The sequence below is a fragment of the Oncorhynchus keta genome, chromosome 21 (genome assembly GCF_023373465.1).
Source record: "Oncorhynchus keta strain PuntledgeMale-10-30-2019 chromosome 21, Oket_V2, whole genome shotgun sequence".
NCBI lineage: Eukaryota > Metazoa > Chordata > Actinopteri > Salmoniformes > Salmonidae > Oncorhynchus > Oncorhynchus keta.
The window spans coordinates 38,602,655-38,620,778 of NC_068441.1; the positions used below are offsets into that span (position 1 = coordinate 38,602,655).

Genomic DNA, 18,124 nt, shown 5'->3' on the forward strand with positions numbered 1-18,124 from the left:
AGCATTGATTTGGGAAGAAATATAAGTCCACACTGGGAATGAGAAGAATGCACTCACACTTTCGAAGCGTGACAAGTTGGAATTCTTTAAGAAGTGAAATTATCTCTCAATATCATTACAGAACTTGTAGGCTGTGTCAATTTTTATAAAGACCATGAAATCAACGACAGCCATGACCCATTTTACAATTACCTGAGATGTGAGTATTCACAGAGAGAGGAAAGGGAGGTATAGAGAGAAAGAAATAAAGAGTGAAAGAAGGAGAGTGAAAGCAAAAGGAGAGGGGGGGAGGAGCGCAACAGTAAGAGACCGAGTAAATGGTGACTTGAAAGCATGTTGGTGGCAAAGTTGGACTGACCCGAGAGCAGTTTGCAGAGTGGGAACAGCACCATGCTCTGGACAGACAAGACTCTGCAGCATGACATGGCTTTGGGCTAAGGCCTGGATGTCCTCCAGGAAACTATTCTTTCTCTTTCTCTACGTCTAGCACTCTTTGTAAAGCTATCAATTCTTGTTCTCCATCATCTGTATTTGTGAGTTGTGTTTTTATCTCATATCCCACTCCCTTGGCTTCCCTCCTCTCTTTCTTTTCTCCCCCCTCTCCTTTCACTCTTACCCCATCAGGCATCTGGACTCTTCTCTTCTCGGGCCAAAGCAACCAGATGTGTTAGGAATCTCGGCTGATGGGATGAGTTTGGAGAGACAAGATATGGAGAGGGACGGAGATGATAAGGAATGGAGGAGAGGAAATTAGAGAAGAGGAATGAAGGTGCCTTCATCTGTACAATGCTGAAAATACAGGATAGGTGAAAGCGACGAGGTGCTGGGAGTCCTCTTTGCAGGTTGACATTTATTTGGATGACTCATGTACTGGAGGCAGCTCTGCAGGGTCCTCACTACCTAAGCTGTTGTTACATTAAGTAATACCATTTGATTCTAACCTTAATCCTTACCTTAACCACACTGCTAACCTTATGCCTAATCCTAAACTTAAATTAAGTCCAAAAAGCACATTTTTACAATAGAGCAAATTTGGACTTTGCCTCTGACCCATCTAGTGGAAACCGTTCAGCTCGGCCTCCAGGACAAGATTCATGCTAATAAACGTCAACCTGTGTCTGGTTTCACCTGTCCAGTTGTGTTGTAACTGGAATTAGTGATAGAACTCAGAATGTTGTCTATATGAACTGAAATGTCTATATGATTTAAAGTCTCTACCAGATCTGAAATGTTTATATGAACTGAAATGACTATATGAACTGAAATGACTATATGAACTGGAATGTCCATATTAACTGAAATGTCGATATGAACTGAAATGGCAGATCACAGTTGTAATCCCAACAACTCAGACACATTCACCAGGTTACTTTGCAGTTTATTACGATAAATCTCATTTTGTACATCCATACATAAATAGCGACATATTTCAACTCTTATTTCAACTCTTGGACAGAAGCATCAATCAATTCCAAAATATTAACAAACAGATCAACAACACTGGCTACATTGAAAGATGTATAAATTACAGGATGCATGTAAACCATTCTTCATCTGTCATCTCAATCTTTCACCTTGTTTGGCAGAGAGTAGAGCTAGAGCCAATACCACAGAAAACAGGGGATACTGAACACTGTAGTGTATGGGGCTTTACATACATAGGGCTATGTAGCACATTCATAGCAGTTCCTAACACTGTCATAATCACTACATAAGCATTTATACATGCAAATGTCAGCTAAGCTTATCAACCGCAAGTTGCCATAAGATAATGCAGTGACATCTACCAACCTGCAGTTGAGCATAAACGTGAATGTTTATGTAGGGCATATGAAGGCATTATACTATAAATGTGTTATGTTTTTTTGGTGTGAAGCCCCACCTACAGTAAAGTATAACTGGATTGAATCAGGAAAGTCCACTAATACCAAAATATTGTATAAATGAAAATATCCAATAAGTTGCATATAACCATGTAGTTGTATTAATATGAGTTTGTAAATGAAGCAACAACATCGAAGCCTGTTTTACAATCACCCAAACACAGGAAAACGTTTACAAAATTTGGCAGCACAACAGGTTGGCAGTGTTCATTTCTATTAATAATTCCATTTAGTTTTATTAATATAAACCTAGAATTTGACTAAATCTAAAATAAAATGACTTTAAGGGATATATATATAAATATATACATACATATATATTTTTTTTAGAAAAATATTTCATTTAATGCAGCATTGTACTTTTGAATATAAAATGAATCAAATTGCACAACATTTGTATGATACTTAAGAAAATGTTTTTTATAGTTATTTTATATGAGCAGTTAAAATACATAAGTATTCAGATGGTTTCAACATTGCCAATTTGCAAAAGCTTCAATCATATTCATCATATGTATTTATATCTTATAAGGTCGGATAACATCCATAAAAATGACACAACCAATTGATTCTTGGTCAGTTATCTTCCCAATTTATTTTGTTTTAGACTGTATGTTGTTGTTTAAAAAATAAAATATTTAAAGAATTTCCCCAAGAACTTAACTTTTTTTTCTCAAGAGAACCGGGTAAAAGACTGCTGTTCTCAAACTCTCCAATGCTTTGTTGACACCCTGTGAAGAATATGCCACATATCAACATCTTTGAGCTTTCAGTTTGAAAAACAATCAGTACGAGGACTGCATTTTTTATGCATATTAAAGTATAGTCGTAAACCTAACTTGAAATTGTGCATATATCTTAAAATCACATTCTTCAAATTAGGATTTGGGTTTAAGATACAGTAGCAAGGTGAGTACTTCTACTCTTACAGAAAACAAATACATGACAAAATAAACATGTCAAAGTATAAATATTAAATCGATATTTCAGAGTTAGAGTTTAGAGAGGTGGATATTTTAGAGGCCAAGTATATTTAAAAACAACATTACAATCATTGTCTTTGTATAATATTTGATCATGTCAGTCATAAAACAATTATGAAATTTATATTCTGAAGGTAGCATGCTCAAGCAGGTGGTAGAGTGAAGGGAGAATAGAGCTGTGTCCCAAAAGTCTTAATGTTATTTCCTTATCTCCTTCTCTTGTCTCCATTTATTCAATACCACTGATAGGTAAAGGTGATAAATAGAGCCTCAAAATATAATTGATATACTAAATATATACAATTATTAATATTTTTCTCTCTGTCTCTTGGGACTCAAAAATCAAGTTTGTTTTGTCTGACGATTCATACCCAAAAAGTTATGAACAGATGAGTCTATGTCCCGTGTCAAATCTTGAGTAGATCAAGCTACATATATATGCCAAATCTGGAATGAATGGAAATACCTTTCCTTAATCTGGACGAATGGAAATACATTTCCTAATTTTATTCAGTGCCTATATTTTTTCATTAATTTGGGGTTGAGGCATACAGTTGGATCTAAAAAAACACGTGTCCTGGTACGTGAACTCATCTCTACACCAGACCACTTTTGAGGCCTGAAAACATCTTACTAACTTTTGTTTTGAAGTGAAGTGTCCCTTGAAGACTATTGGGACCCATCCTGAGGTGGAAAGATGGCTGGAGGAAGGGATGGAATGATGGTGGATAGATAGATGGTGGAGGGGTGGAATGATGGTGGATAGAGGTGGATAGGTGGTTGGAGGAGGTGGTGGATAGATGGCTGGAGGAAGGGGGTGGAATGATGGTGGATAGAGGTGGATAGATGGCTGGAGGAAGGGGGTGGAATGATGGTGGATATAGGTGGATAGATGGCTGGAGGAAGAGGGTGGAATGATGGTGGATAGAGGTGGATAAATGGCTGGAGGAGGCGGGTGGAATGGAATCCTAGTTGAATCTAAGTATTCTATTTGGGCCCCCTTTCCTTTCCTTATTCAGTGCCTATATTTTTTCATTAATTTGGGGTTGAGGCATACAGTTGGATCTAAAAAAACATGTGTCCTGGTACGTGAACTCATCTCTACACCAGACCACTTTTGAGGCCTGAAAACATCTTACTAACTTTTGTTTTGAAGTGAAGTGTCCCTTTAAGACTATTGGGACCCATCCTGTGGTGGAAAGATGGCTGGAGGAAGGGATGGAATGATGGTGGATAGATAGCTGGTGGAGGGGTGGAATGATGGTGGATAGAGGTGGATAGGTGGTTGGAGGAGGTGGTGGATAGATGGCTGGAGGAAGGGAGTGGAATGATGGTGGATAGAGGTGGATAGATGGCTGGAGGAAGGGGGTGGAATGATGGTGGATATAGGTGGATAGATGGTTGGAGGAGGTGGTGGATAGATGGCTGGAGGAAGGGGGTGGAATGATGGTGGATAGATAGCTGGTGGAGGGGTGGAATGATGGTGGATAGAGGTTGATAGGTGGTTGGAGGAGGTGGTGGATAGATGGCTGGAGGAAGGGGGTGGAATGATGGTGGATAGAGGTGGATAGATGGCTGGAGGAAGGGGGTGGAATGATGGTGGATATAGGTGGATAGATGGCTGGAGGAGGCAGGTGGAATGGAATCCTAGTTGAATCTAAGTATTCTATTTGGGCCCCCTTTCCTTGCCTCTTTTCTTTCATGCATACTGATCTTAGAAGACTGAAACAATATGGCGGAAGTCTATGGGCTAGCTAGGTTTCACTACATTAGGAGGAGGGGGAGGAGGAAGGAAAGCTACTTCCGGGAATTGAGATGCAACCGACCTACAACTGTGCAGAATGAAAGACAGATAGACAGAGAGACAGGCTAGAATGCTGCAAGGTAAGAAAAGCAGAGTTTTGGAAAAACAACAACACATTTGGCTGGAAGAGTTTCTCTCTGGCTTTCACTCTCCCGCTCTCTCGCATGCTCCTCCCATGCCCAGCCGCCGCCACCCCTCACCCTATCTCTCTCACACCTTACCCCGGGGTGGCCAATCTTGACCAAGGAGAACCGCAGGGATGTGTAGGCTTGAGCCCAGCACTAACACACCTGATTCAACTACCGTTAGTTAACTAAGCACAATCTTCAATGTAAACCATGATTAGTTCAATCGGCCCTGAATCCTACAGGGCTGGATATGTTGGGTCTGGAACAAAAGCCTGCACACACTGAGTTCCACCCCATGCCCCCCCTCCCTCACTGCCTGTCGTTAGAGAGCATGTTGAAGAGTGCTTGCAGCAGCCGGTCATCTCTGTGCCTGTAGGGCTTGGCTCTGTAGAAGCCGTCACTGTAGTCGCTGTAAAGGCTTTCATCCTGCCCGGCCCGCTGGTACTGGTTGATCCTGTCCAGGGCCTGGTACAGCTTCTGGGGAGCGATGCGAGGGCCTGCTCCCCCTGGAATGGAGTATGGCCTGCCCTGGTGCTGCTCTCCCCTGCTAGAGGGGGCCTTTTCTGGGGACTGGGGCAGGGCGGCGGGGGTCTGCCGGTTGAAGGCCATCTGGAGGAGACGCAGGAGGGCCAGGGAGGGTGACAGGGGTGGGGAGGAGGGCCTCATCTGCTTCATCTTGGGGGTGGCAGAAGGAGGGGGTTGAGTCTTCTGCGGTGAGTGGGCCTCAGCCTGGGTGGACAGTTCCTATAGGGTTGGATAGAGAGAAAGACAAACAAACATACAGACAGAAATGGTTTAGTGGATGAGGTAAGTAAGTTACACAGAATTGTATTTGAGGTCTGACGACAGTCGACAGACCGTATTTGCACATGTATATTTAACTATCTCATATGTACACTAGTATGGTTCGGGAGATAATAAATATGAAGTTAAAAAGAGGTGAAAAGTCCCTTGAATTATCACACTCACCTCCATCATGTCGTCCATGTGCTCTACTCCTCTACGGTCATTCTGGACAGCGTTGTAAGGGACATACACTCTGGGTTTCTTCATGTGCTCGGGCTTCTCTGACGTGCCGTGGAGAATCAACTTCCAGGTCAGGATCTGGCCTTCGTTCTCCATCCGCCCGGACTGACAAAGGGAAATAGAAAAATAGTGTAAAAAAACACCCTGTTTAGACAATATGTTGATACAACACAATGCCTATGCTATGTGGCATTTGGAGCAGTTCGACCACCGTAAAAGGCCAGCTCCATTTTCTAAAAAGTTTGAAATCGTCTAAACAAACTTTACTGGAAAGTAATGGATTGGAACTATCCCTTGACTGACCGTGTCTGTTATCTTGAGGGTCCAGGTGCCAGTGGGGTCTTCTCCCCAGGTGTGAACAGACATGAAGTCCCAGTTCCTGAAGCCGTTAGATGACATGTCCCTCTCTCTCTCTGCCAGCAGGACCGTGCTAGTGCCTGATACCAGAAAATAATAATGGTTGATATAGCCTTGTTTGGCTCCAGTTTTCAGTTTTCTATTGTATGTATGTGTTTTTTGCTTTTACTATCCCGGGGACCAGAAGTCTTCACAATGATAGTTAAACAAGGCAAATTCTGACAAGTTGGGACATTTTGCCGGTTCCCACAAGGAAAAAGGCTATTTTAGGCTTAGGGGTTAGGTTTAGGGTTATAGCTAAGACACATCGGTCGGATTGTCAAACGTTTGCCTGCCGACTGTACTTTGCACCTCTGAACAGTGTCAGCAGTCAATCGCATTTGTGAAATCATCAGCTACTCAATTAAAATCATCCAAACCAGAAGGTGGCAATAGCGTTGTTTGTCAATGCATGTCTGCGTTTGTTGCTTATGTTCTAGATTCCAGTGTTAGCTAGCTGCGCTAATGTTGGTATTCTGTAGAAGTCCTTGTTGATACTAGCCAGATGGCCACAGCTAGATAACTACCTAGCAATATGACGAAGAAATAGTTTAATTCACTCTCCATAATCCTATACTGCCAGTGCCAGCACATAGCCAACTGTTAGCTAGCTAGCGTTAGCATATTTGCTAAAGAACACTGTTCTAATTCGGCAGCTAACACAGGCAGCTGTTTCATGTAAACCAGCAAATCCATTGTGATTTAATTGTAAGGTCAATAATTGCTACAGTGGTTAGCTAGTTTGGAGCAAGTTTTTAGTGTTGTGTGTATTGCATCTGTGTACTTACTATAACTAGCTACCATACCATATCCTACATTGCATATGAAGTGTGACTGGCTCATCTGTGGATGTACAGAGAAAATGCCTTCTTAAAAAAAATGTTTGTTGTCACCAATGTTGGCTGCCCCAATGTGGGGGTTCGTGCTCTCTGATTGGCTCAAGTCAAGTTGTTGGTCACTATTCTACAAAGGGTAGGTTTGTCACTACCAGGTCAGCACGCAGCAGGTACCACTTTTGTTCTAGCAAGAGAAGTAACGTCCTCCCACTGTGATAAGTACCTATCGGCAGTCTATTGGTAGTGAGATTCTCGGTGTGCTTCATGCTTTAAGGTTACAATTACGGGTTGGGTTAGAATTAGGCTTAGGAGTTAGGGTTAGGGGATAAAGTTAGGTTAAGGGTTATGGTTAGGGAAAATAGGATTTTGAAATGGAATCAATTGTTTGATCCCCACAAGGATAGTAAAACAAACGTGTGTGTGTCTAACCTGATGGGGATGTGAGTGTGATGTGTAGGTCTCCTCTCCTGGTGTACTCGATACTGGCCTCCACTTGCACATGCTCCAGTGAGAGGACAGCGTTGTCCTGGCCATTACAGGCCTTGGTGGGGATCTCAATGGTGATCTCTCCTGCTGCTTTCAATGCCCTGGGAAAAAGACACAGGAAAGGAAGTTAGTACTGTGGTTGTACTACCACCATAACATACCAAACCAAACGACATTGGTTCAACGTATACTGGCCACGATTCATATATTGTACAATCGAATACAGTCAGACAAAACATGTTCTCATTATAAATTAAAATAGTGACATTTAACCATTATTTACTGGTTATATTGGTATGTATCCACAAGTGACATATTACTTGTGGATACATGTCAACATTCTGACATATTTCTAATGAGAGTTGTCTGTCTGAGTATATTACATAACTATGGCATGTTATATTGACCAGGTATGACAACACATACATTTGGATGGCCAGTGGTTGGCTCAGAATCAGGGTTAATCCGTATATTCACCCAGGATGTGAATGGCTGGAGCAATGACACACATGGATGCTTAAATCCTCTGGATTATACAGAGGTGGCGTGATCATGATGGCCTAGGTCAGAGTTACCTAATTGCTGGCCCCCCAAGGGATTTTATTTGGCCCTCAAAAGTTTCTGAGCAAAATAAAACAATGCTTTTAAAAATATATATTTTTTTATTTATTGTTGGACATAAAAGACTTAATGATGATCCCTGGCCTAGGTAAAAAGGGAACTGGGTGGCATGCCAATGAGTCGCTTAATCCCAGCTGCCTGGCAAAGGGACATGATCAAGAATTGGGTTGTACAGACATGTTTTGTGTTTGTCCTTTGTGTTTGTTGTCACAAATAACTTTATCCATAGCTAACATTGTCTTCATGACTTAATCTCTTCCATTGATGTTTGGTTAGCAGAGGCAAGTAAGGCTGTTAAAAGAAATCCGAACTGTGGACTCTTATAGCCTGTAAACTACTGTCAGGGTAAGGAACCATAACTGTAAACTCTAAAATACCAAACCTATTCTTTGAACTGAAGGTCATTTGGAGGATGTAGCCTAGGGCTGGTGACTAAACTATCTAGCGCTTACACAGTTCATCCGACATGAAGGTAAACAGAACATCTGCTCAGATAAAAAAATCTTTCCTTCAGAGGTTTAATCTGGAAATAAATGTTGGCTTTGCAAGATTTGCCAGCTAGCTTTAGCTCTAGCTTTAAACTCCTAAAGCCTAAAAACCTAAAGTTATTAGTAAATAGAAGATTTCTCCAAATATTGTTTGAGCCTTCCATTAAAGAAATCTAAGTCGGAATCCTAGCTTTCCTATCAATACAGACCGTGGACATACATACACACATGTGCGCTTATGCACGTACACATAACATAAACACACAAAAACACACATCTCTGGCTTTCATTTGACTGTTATAATTGTTCCATATGAGAAACAGGTCAAACTACAGATGTCATTAGAAGAGCCAAAATGTAAGGACATCTCAGGACACGGGATTCTGTCCCTAATGGAATTATTGGTGCAACTCTATAAATTTGCTTGTCCACCGGAATTAGTCTGAATTGAACAATACATGGGTGCAGGTTAACAGCACTGGGTCAGTAGCCGAAAGGTCACTGGTTCGAATCCCCGAGCCGTCTACGTTAAAAAATCTGCCAATGTGCACTTGAGTAAGGCACTTAACCCTAATTGCTCCTTCTCTGGATAAAAGCGTCTGCTAAATGACTAAAATGTTAATGACAAATGCAAGTATGTTATGTCAGAAGCATTAGATGTTTCTGGTATACTAGAATGTTAGAGTGTCTTTGTACCTGGGCTGGAAGGAGTCATCCCTGATTATGCACTGTTTCTTCTCAGGGACGTGTTTCCAGGTGGCCGGGTCGGCCAGGTCCACCAGGGCCTTGGCATTGAGCAGGCCGAAGCCAAAACGACTGTTGACCATCAGGCCTGCCCCGTTCCTCTTCCAGCCGGGGTTGTTGGCCAGCGGGTCGAACTCAGACGTCCACACCACCAAGTGCTGCACATCCCTCCACGTCAGCTCAGGGCTGGGGTGAGGGGTTAGTGGGGATAGACAAATAAGAAGTCTGACATGTCTCTAAACACCTAGTTCATTAGTGGAAATCCTTTAAGTCATGATTGTTGCCTTACTTCTGTTCCAGTGCGAGGGCAAATATCCCAGCAGCTAGTGGCGCGGAGGCGGAGGTTCCTGTGTGTGTCTCTGTGCATTCATTATGCAAATCAGCACTGGTCTGCAGGAAGACAGAAGTAAACAAAGTTATCATAGTTATTACAACGTAAAGTAACAAAATGTGACCAAACACTCATCTCAATTATACAGTGGTGTGGGGGACCTGGGGGCTAAGGTCACTCACTATTCTCTGGTCGGTGTAGTCTCCGCTGCTGTAGGCGGTAGCCAGGGTGGAGGAGCACTTCTCAGCGTACCAGGGTGACAGGCCCTGCTGGGAGGCACTGCTGATGGAGATGGTGTATATGCTGTCTGTGTAGCCATCGCAGTCGCAGTTGTCTCCCTGGCGGCCCCCGTTTCCTGATGCCCACACGAAGATAGAACCCTTCCCTCCCCGGCCCTGAGGGGAAGGAGATGGGTGAGGAGTTAGTGTTAAGTTTGTTTTTAGTAGCCTTTTGCTTAGGTTCCTTGTCTAGCTTCCCTTTTTTAAAATCACATTTCAATGTATTTAGATTATTTGTTTGGATTTTAGTTTGTTTTGACTTCTATGTGGTTAAAATGGAATAATTATGTTGGAATAATAATATGAGGTCCTTATTTATAAATGAGTCATTATGAAGTGTGGAGTGCTGTTGAACGGTCAATTTTACAATCAATATGAACTTGGTGATACAACAGAATAACGTGATGTAGATTCATGGGATGCTATTTTTTAAAGGGAAAAAGAGGGGACTTTGGTGTGTTACCTTCCGGATGCCGTACTCAAAGGCTTTTGACGCAAGGCGACCGGGACCCTCGACCGTTTTTCCATCGTCGTTGGGTCCCCAGCTGGCACTGTAGATGTCCACGTGGTCCGAATTGAAGCCAATAGAACTGGCCTCGATGACATCCGTCACGATACCGTCCAACATGCGGATCCCTGCAACTCAACATGATGGAACACGTCAGGGATATATTTGATTGACTGTAGTTGAAGTGTTTTGCACATTGTGCGGTCTTGTGCCCATATATAAAACATGTATCAAATCAAATTTGATTTGAGACATGCGCCGAATACATCAGGTGTAGACCTTACAGTGAAACGCTTACTTACAAGCCCTTAACCAACAATGCAGTTTTAAGAAAAATAAGTATTAAGTACAAAATAGATGAGTAAAAAAATAACAAATACTTAAAGAGCAGCAGTAAAATAACAATAGCGAGGAAATATACAGGGGGTACCGGTACAGAGTCAATGTGCGAGGGCACAGGTTAGTCGAGGTAATTGAGGTAATATGTACATGAAGGTAGAGTTAAAGGGAGTATGCATAGATAATAAACAGAGAGTAGCAGCAGCATAAAAGAGAGGGGGACAGATGGACAATGCAAATAGTCTGAGTAGCCATTTGATAAGATGTTCAGAGGGTCGAAGTTGTTGGCTTGGGGGTCGAAGCTGTTCAGAAGCCTTGCTGTGTGGTAGCAGATAGAACAGTCTATGACTAGGGTGGCTGGAGACTTTTTAGGACCTTCCTCCGAATTTTTAGGACCTTCCTCCGACACTGCCTGGTATACAGGTCCCGGTTGGCAGGAAGCTTGGCCCCAGTGTTGTACTGTACCGAAAGCACTACCCTCTGTAGTGCCTTGCGGTCAGAGGCAGAGCAGTTGCCATACCAGGCAGTGATGCAACCAGTCAGGATGCTCTCGATGGTGCAGCTGTAGAACCTTTTGAGGATCTGAGGACCCATGCCAAATATTTTCAGTCTCCCGAGGGGGAATAGGCTTTGTCTGTCCTGGTGTGTTTGGACCATGATAGTTTGTTGGTGATGTGGATACCAAGAAACTTGAAGCTCTCAACCTGCTCCACTGCAGCCCCATTGATAAGAATGGGGGCGTGCTCGGTTCTCATTTTCCTGTAGTCCACAATAATCTCCTTTGTCTTGATCACGTTGAGGGAGAGCTTGTTATCCTGGCACCACACAGCCAGGTCTTTGACCTCCTCCCTATAGGTTTGTCATCGTTGTCGGTAATCAGGCCTAACACTGTTGTGTCATCGGCAAACTTAATGATGGTGTTGGAGTCGTGCCTGGCCATGCAGTCATGATTGAACAGGGAGTACAGGAGGGGACTGACCACGAACCCCTGAGGGGCCCCCGTGTTGATGATCAGTATGGCAGATGTGTTGTTACCTACCCTTCCCACCTAGGGGCGGACCGTCAGGAAGTCCAGGATCCAGTTGCAGAGGGAGGTGTTTAGTCCCAGGGTCCTTAGCTCAGTGATGAACTTTGAGGGCACGATGGTGTTTAACGCTGAGCTGTAGTCAATGAATAGCATTCTCACATAGGAATTCCTTTTGTCCAGGTGGGAAAGGGCAGTGTGGAGTGCAATAGAGATGGCATCATCTGTGTGTCTGTTGGGGCGGTATGCAAATTGGAGTGGGTCTAGTGTTTCTGGGATAGTGGTGTTGATATGAACCATGACCAGCCTTTCAAAGCACTTCATGGTTACAGACTTGAGAGCTATGGGTCGGTAGTCATTTAGGCAGGTTACCTTAGTGTTCTTGGGCACAGGGACTATGGTGGTCTGCTTGAAACATGTTGGTATTACAGACTCAGTCAGGGACAGGTTGAAATTGTCAATGAAGACACTTGCCAGTTGTTCAGCGAGTGCTTGGAGTACAGATCCTGGTAATATGTCTGGCCCTGCGGCCTTGTGAATGTTGACCTGTTTAAAAGTCTTACTCACATCGGATACGGAGAGTGAGATCACACAGTCATCCAGAACAGCTGATGCTCTCATGCATGCTTCAGTGTTGCTTGCCTCAAAGCGAGCATAGAAGTAATTTACCTCATCTGGTACAGTGCCTTGCAAAAGTATTCATCCCCTTTGGAGTGTTTCCTATTTTGTTGCATTACAACCTGTAATTTAAGTTGATTTTTATTTGGATTTCATGTCATGGACATATACACAATAGTCCAAATTGGTGAAGTGAAATTTTAAAAAATCACTTGTTTCGAAAAATTCTACAAAATTAAAAAGTGAAAGGTGGTGCATGGATATGCATTCAACCCCTCTGCTATGAAGGCCCCTTAATAAGATCTGGTGCAACCAATTACCTTCAGAAGTCACATAATTAGTTAAATAAAGTCCAGCAGTGTGTGCAATCTAAGTGTCACATGATCTGTCACATGATCTCAGTAGATATACACCTGTTCTGAAAGGCCCCAGAGTCTGCAACACCACTAAGCAAGGGGAACCACCAAGCAAGTGGCACCATGAAGACCAAGGAGCTCTCCAAAAAATATCCAAAACTTTGAACATCCCATGAACCACCATTAAATCCATTATTAAAAAAATGAAAGAATATGGCACCACAACAAACCTGTGAAGAGAGGGCTGCCTACCCAAACTCACAGACCAGGCAAGGAGGGCATTAAGAAGCAACAAAAAGACCAAAGATTACCCTGAAGGAGCTGCAAAGCTCCACAGCGGAGATTGGAGTATCTTTCCATAGGACCACTTTAAGCCGTACACTCCACAGACCTGAGCTTTACAGAAGAGTGGCCAGAAAAAAGCCATTGCTTAATGAGAAAAAATAAGCAAACATGTTTGGTGTTCGCCAAAAGGCATGTGGGAGACTCCCCAAACATATGGAAGAAGGTACTCTAGTCAGATGAGTCTAAAATTGAGCTTTTTGGCCATCAAGGAAAACGCTATGTCTGGAGCAAATCCAACACCTCTCATCACCCCGAGAACACCATCGAAGCATGGTGGTGGCAGTATCATGCTGTAGGGATGTTTTTCATCGGCAGGGACTGGGAAACTGGTCAGAATTTAAGGAATGATGGATGGCGCTAAATACAGGGAAATTCTTGAGGGAAACCTGTTTCAGTGTTCCAGAGATTTGAAACTCACCTTCCAGCAGGGCAATGGCCCTAAGCATACTGCTAAAGCAACACTTGAGTGCTTTAAGGGGAAACTTTTAAATGTCTTGGAATGGCCTAGTCAAAGCCCAGACCTCAATCCAATTGAGAATCTGTGGTATGACTTAAAATTACTGTACATCAGCGGAACCCATCCAACTTGAAGGAGCTGGAGCACTTTTGCTTTGAAGAACGGGCAAATATCCCGGTGGCTAGATGTGCCAACCTTATAGGAACATACCCAAAGAGACTTGTAGCTGTAATAGTTGCAAAAGGTGTCTCTACAAAGTATTGACTTTGGGGGGGGGTGAATAGTTATACACGTTCATGTTTATTTTTTTTGTCTTATTTCTTGTTTGTTTCATACACAAAAAATATTTTGCATCTTCAAAGTGGTAGGCATGTTGTGTAAATCAAATGATACAAAGCCCCCAAAAATCTATTTTACATTTACATTTACATTTAAGTCATTTAGCAGACGCTCTTATCCAGAGCGACTTACAAATTGGTGCATACACCTTATGACAACCAGTGGAACAGCCACTTGCATCTAAATCTTGTTGGGGGGGTGAGAAGGGGGGAGGGTGAGAAGGATTACTTACCCTTACTTACCCTATCCTAGGTATTCCTTGAAGAGGTGGGGTTTCAGGTGTCTCCGGAAGGTGGTGATTGACTCCGCTGTCCTGGCGTCGTGAGGGAGTTTGTTCCACCATTGGGGGGCCAGAGCAGCGAACAGTTTTGACTGGGCTGAGCGGGAACTGTACTTCCTCAGTGGTAGGGAGGCGAGCAGGCCAGAGGTGGATGAACGCAGTGCCCTTGTTTGGGTGTAGGGCCTGATCAGAGCCTGGAGGTACTGAGGTGCCGTTCCCCTCACAGCTCCGTAGGCGAGCACCATGGTCTTGTAGCGGATGCGAGCTTCAACTGGAAGCCAGTGGAGAGAGCGGAGGAGCGGGGTGACGTGAGAGAACTTGGGAAGGTTGAACACCAGACGGGCTGCGGCGTTCTGGATGAGTTGTAGGGTTTAATGGCACAGGCAGGGAGCCCAGCCAACAGCGAGTTGCAGTAATCAAGACGGGAGATGACAAGTGCCTGGATTAGGACCTGCGCCGCTTCCTGTGTGAGGCAGGGTCGTACTCTGCGGATGTTGTAGAGCATGAACCTACAGGAACGGGACACCGCCTTGATGTTAGTTGAGAACGTCAGGGTGTTGTCCAGGATCACGCCAAGGTTCTTAGCGCTCTGGGAGGAGGACACAATGGAGTTGTCAACCGTGATGGCGAGATCATGGAACGGGCAGTCCTTCCCGGGAGGAAGAGGAGCTCCGTCTTGCTGAGGTTCAGCTTGAGGTGGTGATCCGTCATCCACACTGATATGTCTGCCAGACATGCAGAGATGCGATTCGCCACCTGGTCATCAGAAGGGGAAAGGAGAAGATTAATTGTGTGTCGTCTGCATAGCAATGATAGGAGAGACCATGTGAGGTTATGACAGAGCCAAGTGACTTGGTGTATAGCGAGAATAAGAGAGGGCCTAGAACAGAGCCCTGGGGGACACCAGTGGTGAGAGCGCGTGGTGAGGAGACAGATTCTCGCCACGCCACCTGGTAGGAGCGACCTGTCAGGTAGGACGCAATCAAGCGTGGGCCGCGCCGGAGATGCCCAACTCGGAGAGGGTGGAGAGGAGGATCTGATGGTTCACAGTATCGAAGGCAGCCGATAGGTCTAGAAGGATGAGAGCAGAGGAGAGAGAGTTAGCTTTAGCAGTGCGGAGCGCCTCCGTGATACAGAGAAGAGCAGTCTCAGTTGAATGACTAGACTTGAAACCTGACTGATTTGGATCAAGAAGGTCATTCTGAGAGAGATAGCGGTAGAGCTGGCCAAGGACGGCACGCTCAAGAGTTTTGGAGAGAAAAGAGAGAAGGGATACTGGTCTGTAGTTGTTGACATCGGAGGGATCGAGTGTAGGTTTTTTCAGAAGGGGTGCAACTCTCGCTCTCTTGAAGACGGGAGGGACGTAGCCAGCGGTCAGGGATGAGTTGATGAGCGAGGTGAGGTAAGGGAGAAGGTCTCCGGAAATGGTCTGGAGAAGAGAGGAGGGGATAGGGTCAAGCGGGCAGGTTGTTGGGCGGCCGGCCGTCACAAGACGCGAGATTTCATCTGGAGAGAGAGGGGAGAAAGAGGTCAGAGCATAGGGTAGGGCAGTGTGGGCAGAACCAGCAGTGTCGTTTGACTTAGCAAACGAGGATCGGATGTCATCGACCTTCTTTTCAAAATGGTTGACGAAGTCATCTGCAGAGAGGGAGGAGGGAGGGGGAGGATTCAGGAGGGAGGAGAAGGTGGCAAAGAGCTTCCTAGGGTTAGAGGCAGATGCTTGGAATTTAGAATGGTAGAAAGTGGCTTTAGCAGCAGAGACAGAGGAGGAAAATGTAGAGAGGAGGGAGTGAAAGGATGCCAGGTCCGCAGGGAGGCGAGTTTTCCTCCATTTCCGCTCGGCTGCCCGGAGCCCTGTTCTGTGAGCTCGCAATGAGTCGTCGAGCCACGGAGCGGGAGGGAGGACCGAGCCGGCCTGGAGGATAGGGGACATAGGGAGTCAAAGGAAGCAGTAAGGGAGGAGAGGAGGGTTGAGGAGGCAGAATCAGGAGATAGGTTGGAGAAAGTTTGAGCAGAGGGAAGAGAAGATAGGATGGAAGAGGAGAGAGTAGCGGGGGAGAGAGAGCGAAGGTTGGGACGGCGCGATACCATCCGAGTAGGGGCAGTGTGGGAAGTGTTGGATGAGAGCGAGAGGGAAAAGGATACAAGGTAGTGGTCGGAGACTTGGAGGGGAGTTGCAATGAGGTTAGTGGAAGAACAGCATCTAGTAAAGATGAGGTCAAGCGTATTGCCTGCCTTGTGAGTAGGGGGAAGGTGAGAGGGTGAGGTCAAAAGAGGAGAGGAGTGGAAAGAAGGAGGCAGAGAGGAATGAGTCAAAGGTAGACGTGGGGAGGTTAAAGTCGCCCAGAACTGTGAGAGGTGAGCCGTCCTCAGGAAAGGAGCTTACCAAGAGAGTTTTCATCTATATTCTTCATATCAAGCTATCATTTTAATTCCAGGTTGTAAGGCAACAAAATAGGAAAAATGCCGGGGGGTGAATACTTTTGCGAGCCACTGTAAACTCTTGTCACTGTGCAGCTTGCGGCTGTGCTTCCCTTTGTAGACTATAATAGTTTGCAAGCCCTGCCACATCTGACGAGCGTCGGAGCCGGTGTAGTACGATTCATTCTTAGTCCTGTATTGACACTTTGCCTGTTTGATGGTTCGTCGGAAAGCATAGCGGGATTTCTTAGAGTCCTGCTCATTGAAAGCGGTAGCTGTACCCTTTAGTTCAGTGCTGATGTAGTCCATGGCTTTTTGTTGGGGTGTGTACGTGCAGTCACTTTGGGGACGATGTCATCAATGCACTTATTGATGAAGCCAGTGACTAATGTGTTGTACTCCACAATGCCATTGGAAGAATCCCGGAACATATTCCAGTCTGTGCTAACAAAACAGTCCTGTAGCTTAGCATCTGCGACATTTGACCACTTCTTTATTGATCGAGTTACTGGTACTTCCTGCTCCAGTTTTTGCTTGTCAGCAGGAATCAGGAGGATATAATTATGGTCAGATTTGCCAAATGGAGGGCGAGGGAGAGCTTTGTACGTGTCTCTGTGTGTTGAGTAAAGGTGGTCTAGAGTTTTTTTCCCCTCTGGTTGCACATTTAACATGCTGATAGAAGTGAGGTAAAACTGATTTAAGTTTCCCTGCATTAAAGTTCCTGGCCACGAGGAGCTCTGCTTCTGGATAAGCGCTTTCTTGTTGGCTTATGGCTGTATACAGCTCATTGAGTGTGGTCTTTGTGCTAGCATCGGTTTGTGGTGGAAAATAGACAGCTATGAAGAATATAGATGAAAACTCTCTTGGTAAATAGTGTGGTCTACAGCTTATATACAGCTACCTCAGGTGAGCAAAACATCGAGACTTCCTTACTATTATATTTCGTGCACCAGCTGTTGTTTACAAATATACACAGACCGCCGTCCCTTGTCAAACTGGAGGCGGCTGTTCTATCTTGCCGAGGCAGTGTATAACCTTCTAGCTGTATGTTATTCAACCACGACTTGGTGAAACATAAGATATTACAGTTTTGAATGTCCGTTGGTAGGATATGTGTGATCGAAGTTCATCTATTTTGTTATCCAATGATTGTACGTAGGCTAGTAGTACTGATGGTAGAGGCAGATTACCCACTTGCCGTAGGATCCTAACAAGGCACCCCACCTACGTCCCCAATATCTCCATCTCTTTCTCATGCGAATCACCTTGACTGAAGTAAATCCTTGGTGTCGGACTCGTTAAAGAAAAAATCTTATTCCAGTACAAGGTGAGTAATCGCTGTCCTGATATCTAGAAGCTGTCACGCCCTGATCTGTTTCACTTGTCCTTGTGCTTGTCTCCACCCCCCTCCAGCTGTTGCCCATCTTCCCTAT

At 44.6% G+C, this 18,124-nt stretch overlaps 1 protein-coding gene across 1 annotated transcript in view; it reads right to left on the bottom strand.

Moving 5' to 3' along the window:
- Window positions 1-1,361: 1,361 nt before the first annotated feature.
- The window catches only part of pcsk1 (proprotein convertase subtilisin/kexin type 1), a 28,129-nt gene continuing 11,366 nt past the window's right edge, over window positions 1,362-18,124 (bottom strand). Inside the window, exons 7-14 of the mRNA XM_035766244.2 lie at window positions 10,468-10,640; window positions 9,909-10,121; window positions 9,685-9,785; window positions 9,348-9,581; window positions 7,486-7,643; window positions 6,128-6,261; window positions 5,768-5,929; window positions 1,362-5,542 (exon numbers count right to left, since the gene is read on the bottom strand). Of these exons, the coding sequence (XP_035622137.1) occupies window positions 5,108-5,542; window positions 5,768-5,929; window positions 6,128-6,261; window positions 7,486-7,643; window positions 9,348-9,581; window positions 9,685-9,785; window positions 9,909-10,121; window positions 10,468-10,640 (1,610 nt within the window). The 3' untranslated portion in view covers window positions 1,362-5,107. The remainder of the gene's footprint in view (window positions 5,543-5,767; window positions 5,930-6,127; window positions 6,262-7,485; window positions 7,644-9,347; window positions 9,582-9,684; window positions 9,786-9,908; window positions 10,122-10,467; window positions 10,641-18,124) is intronic.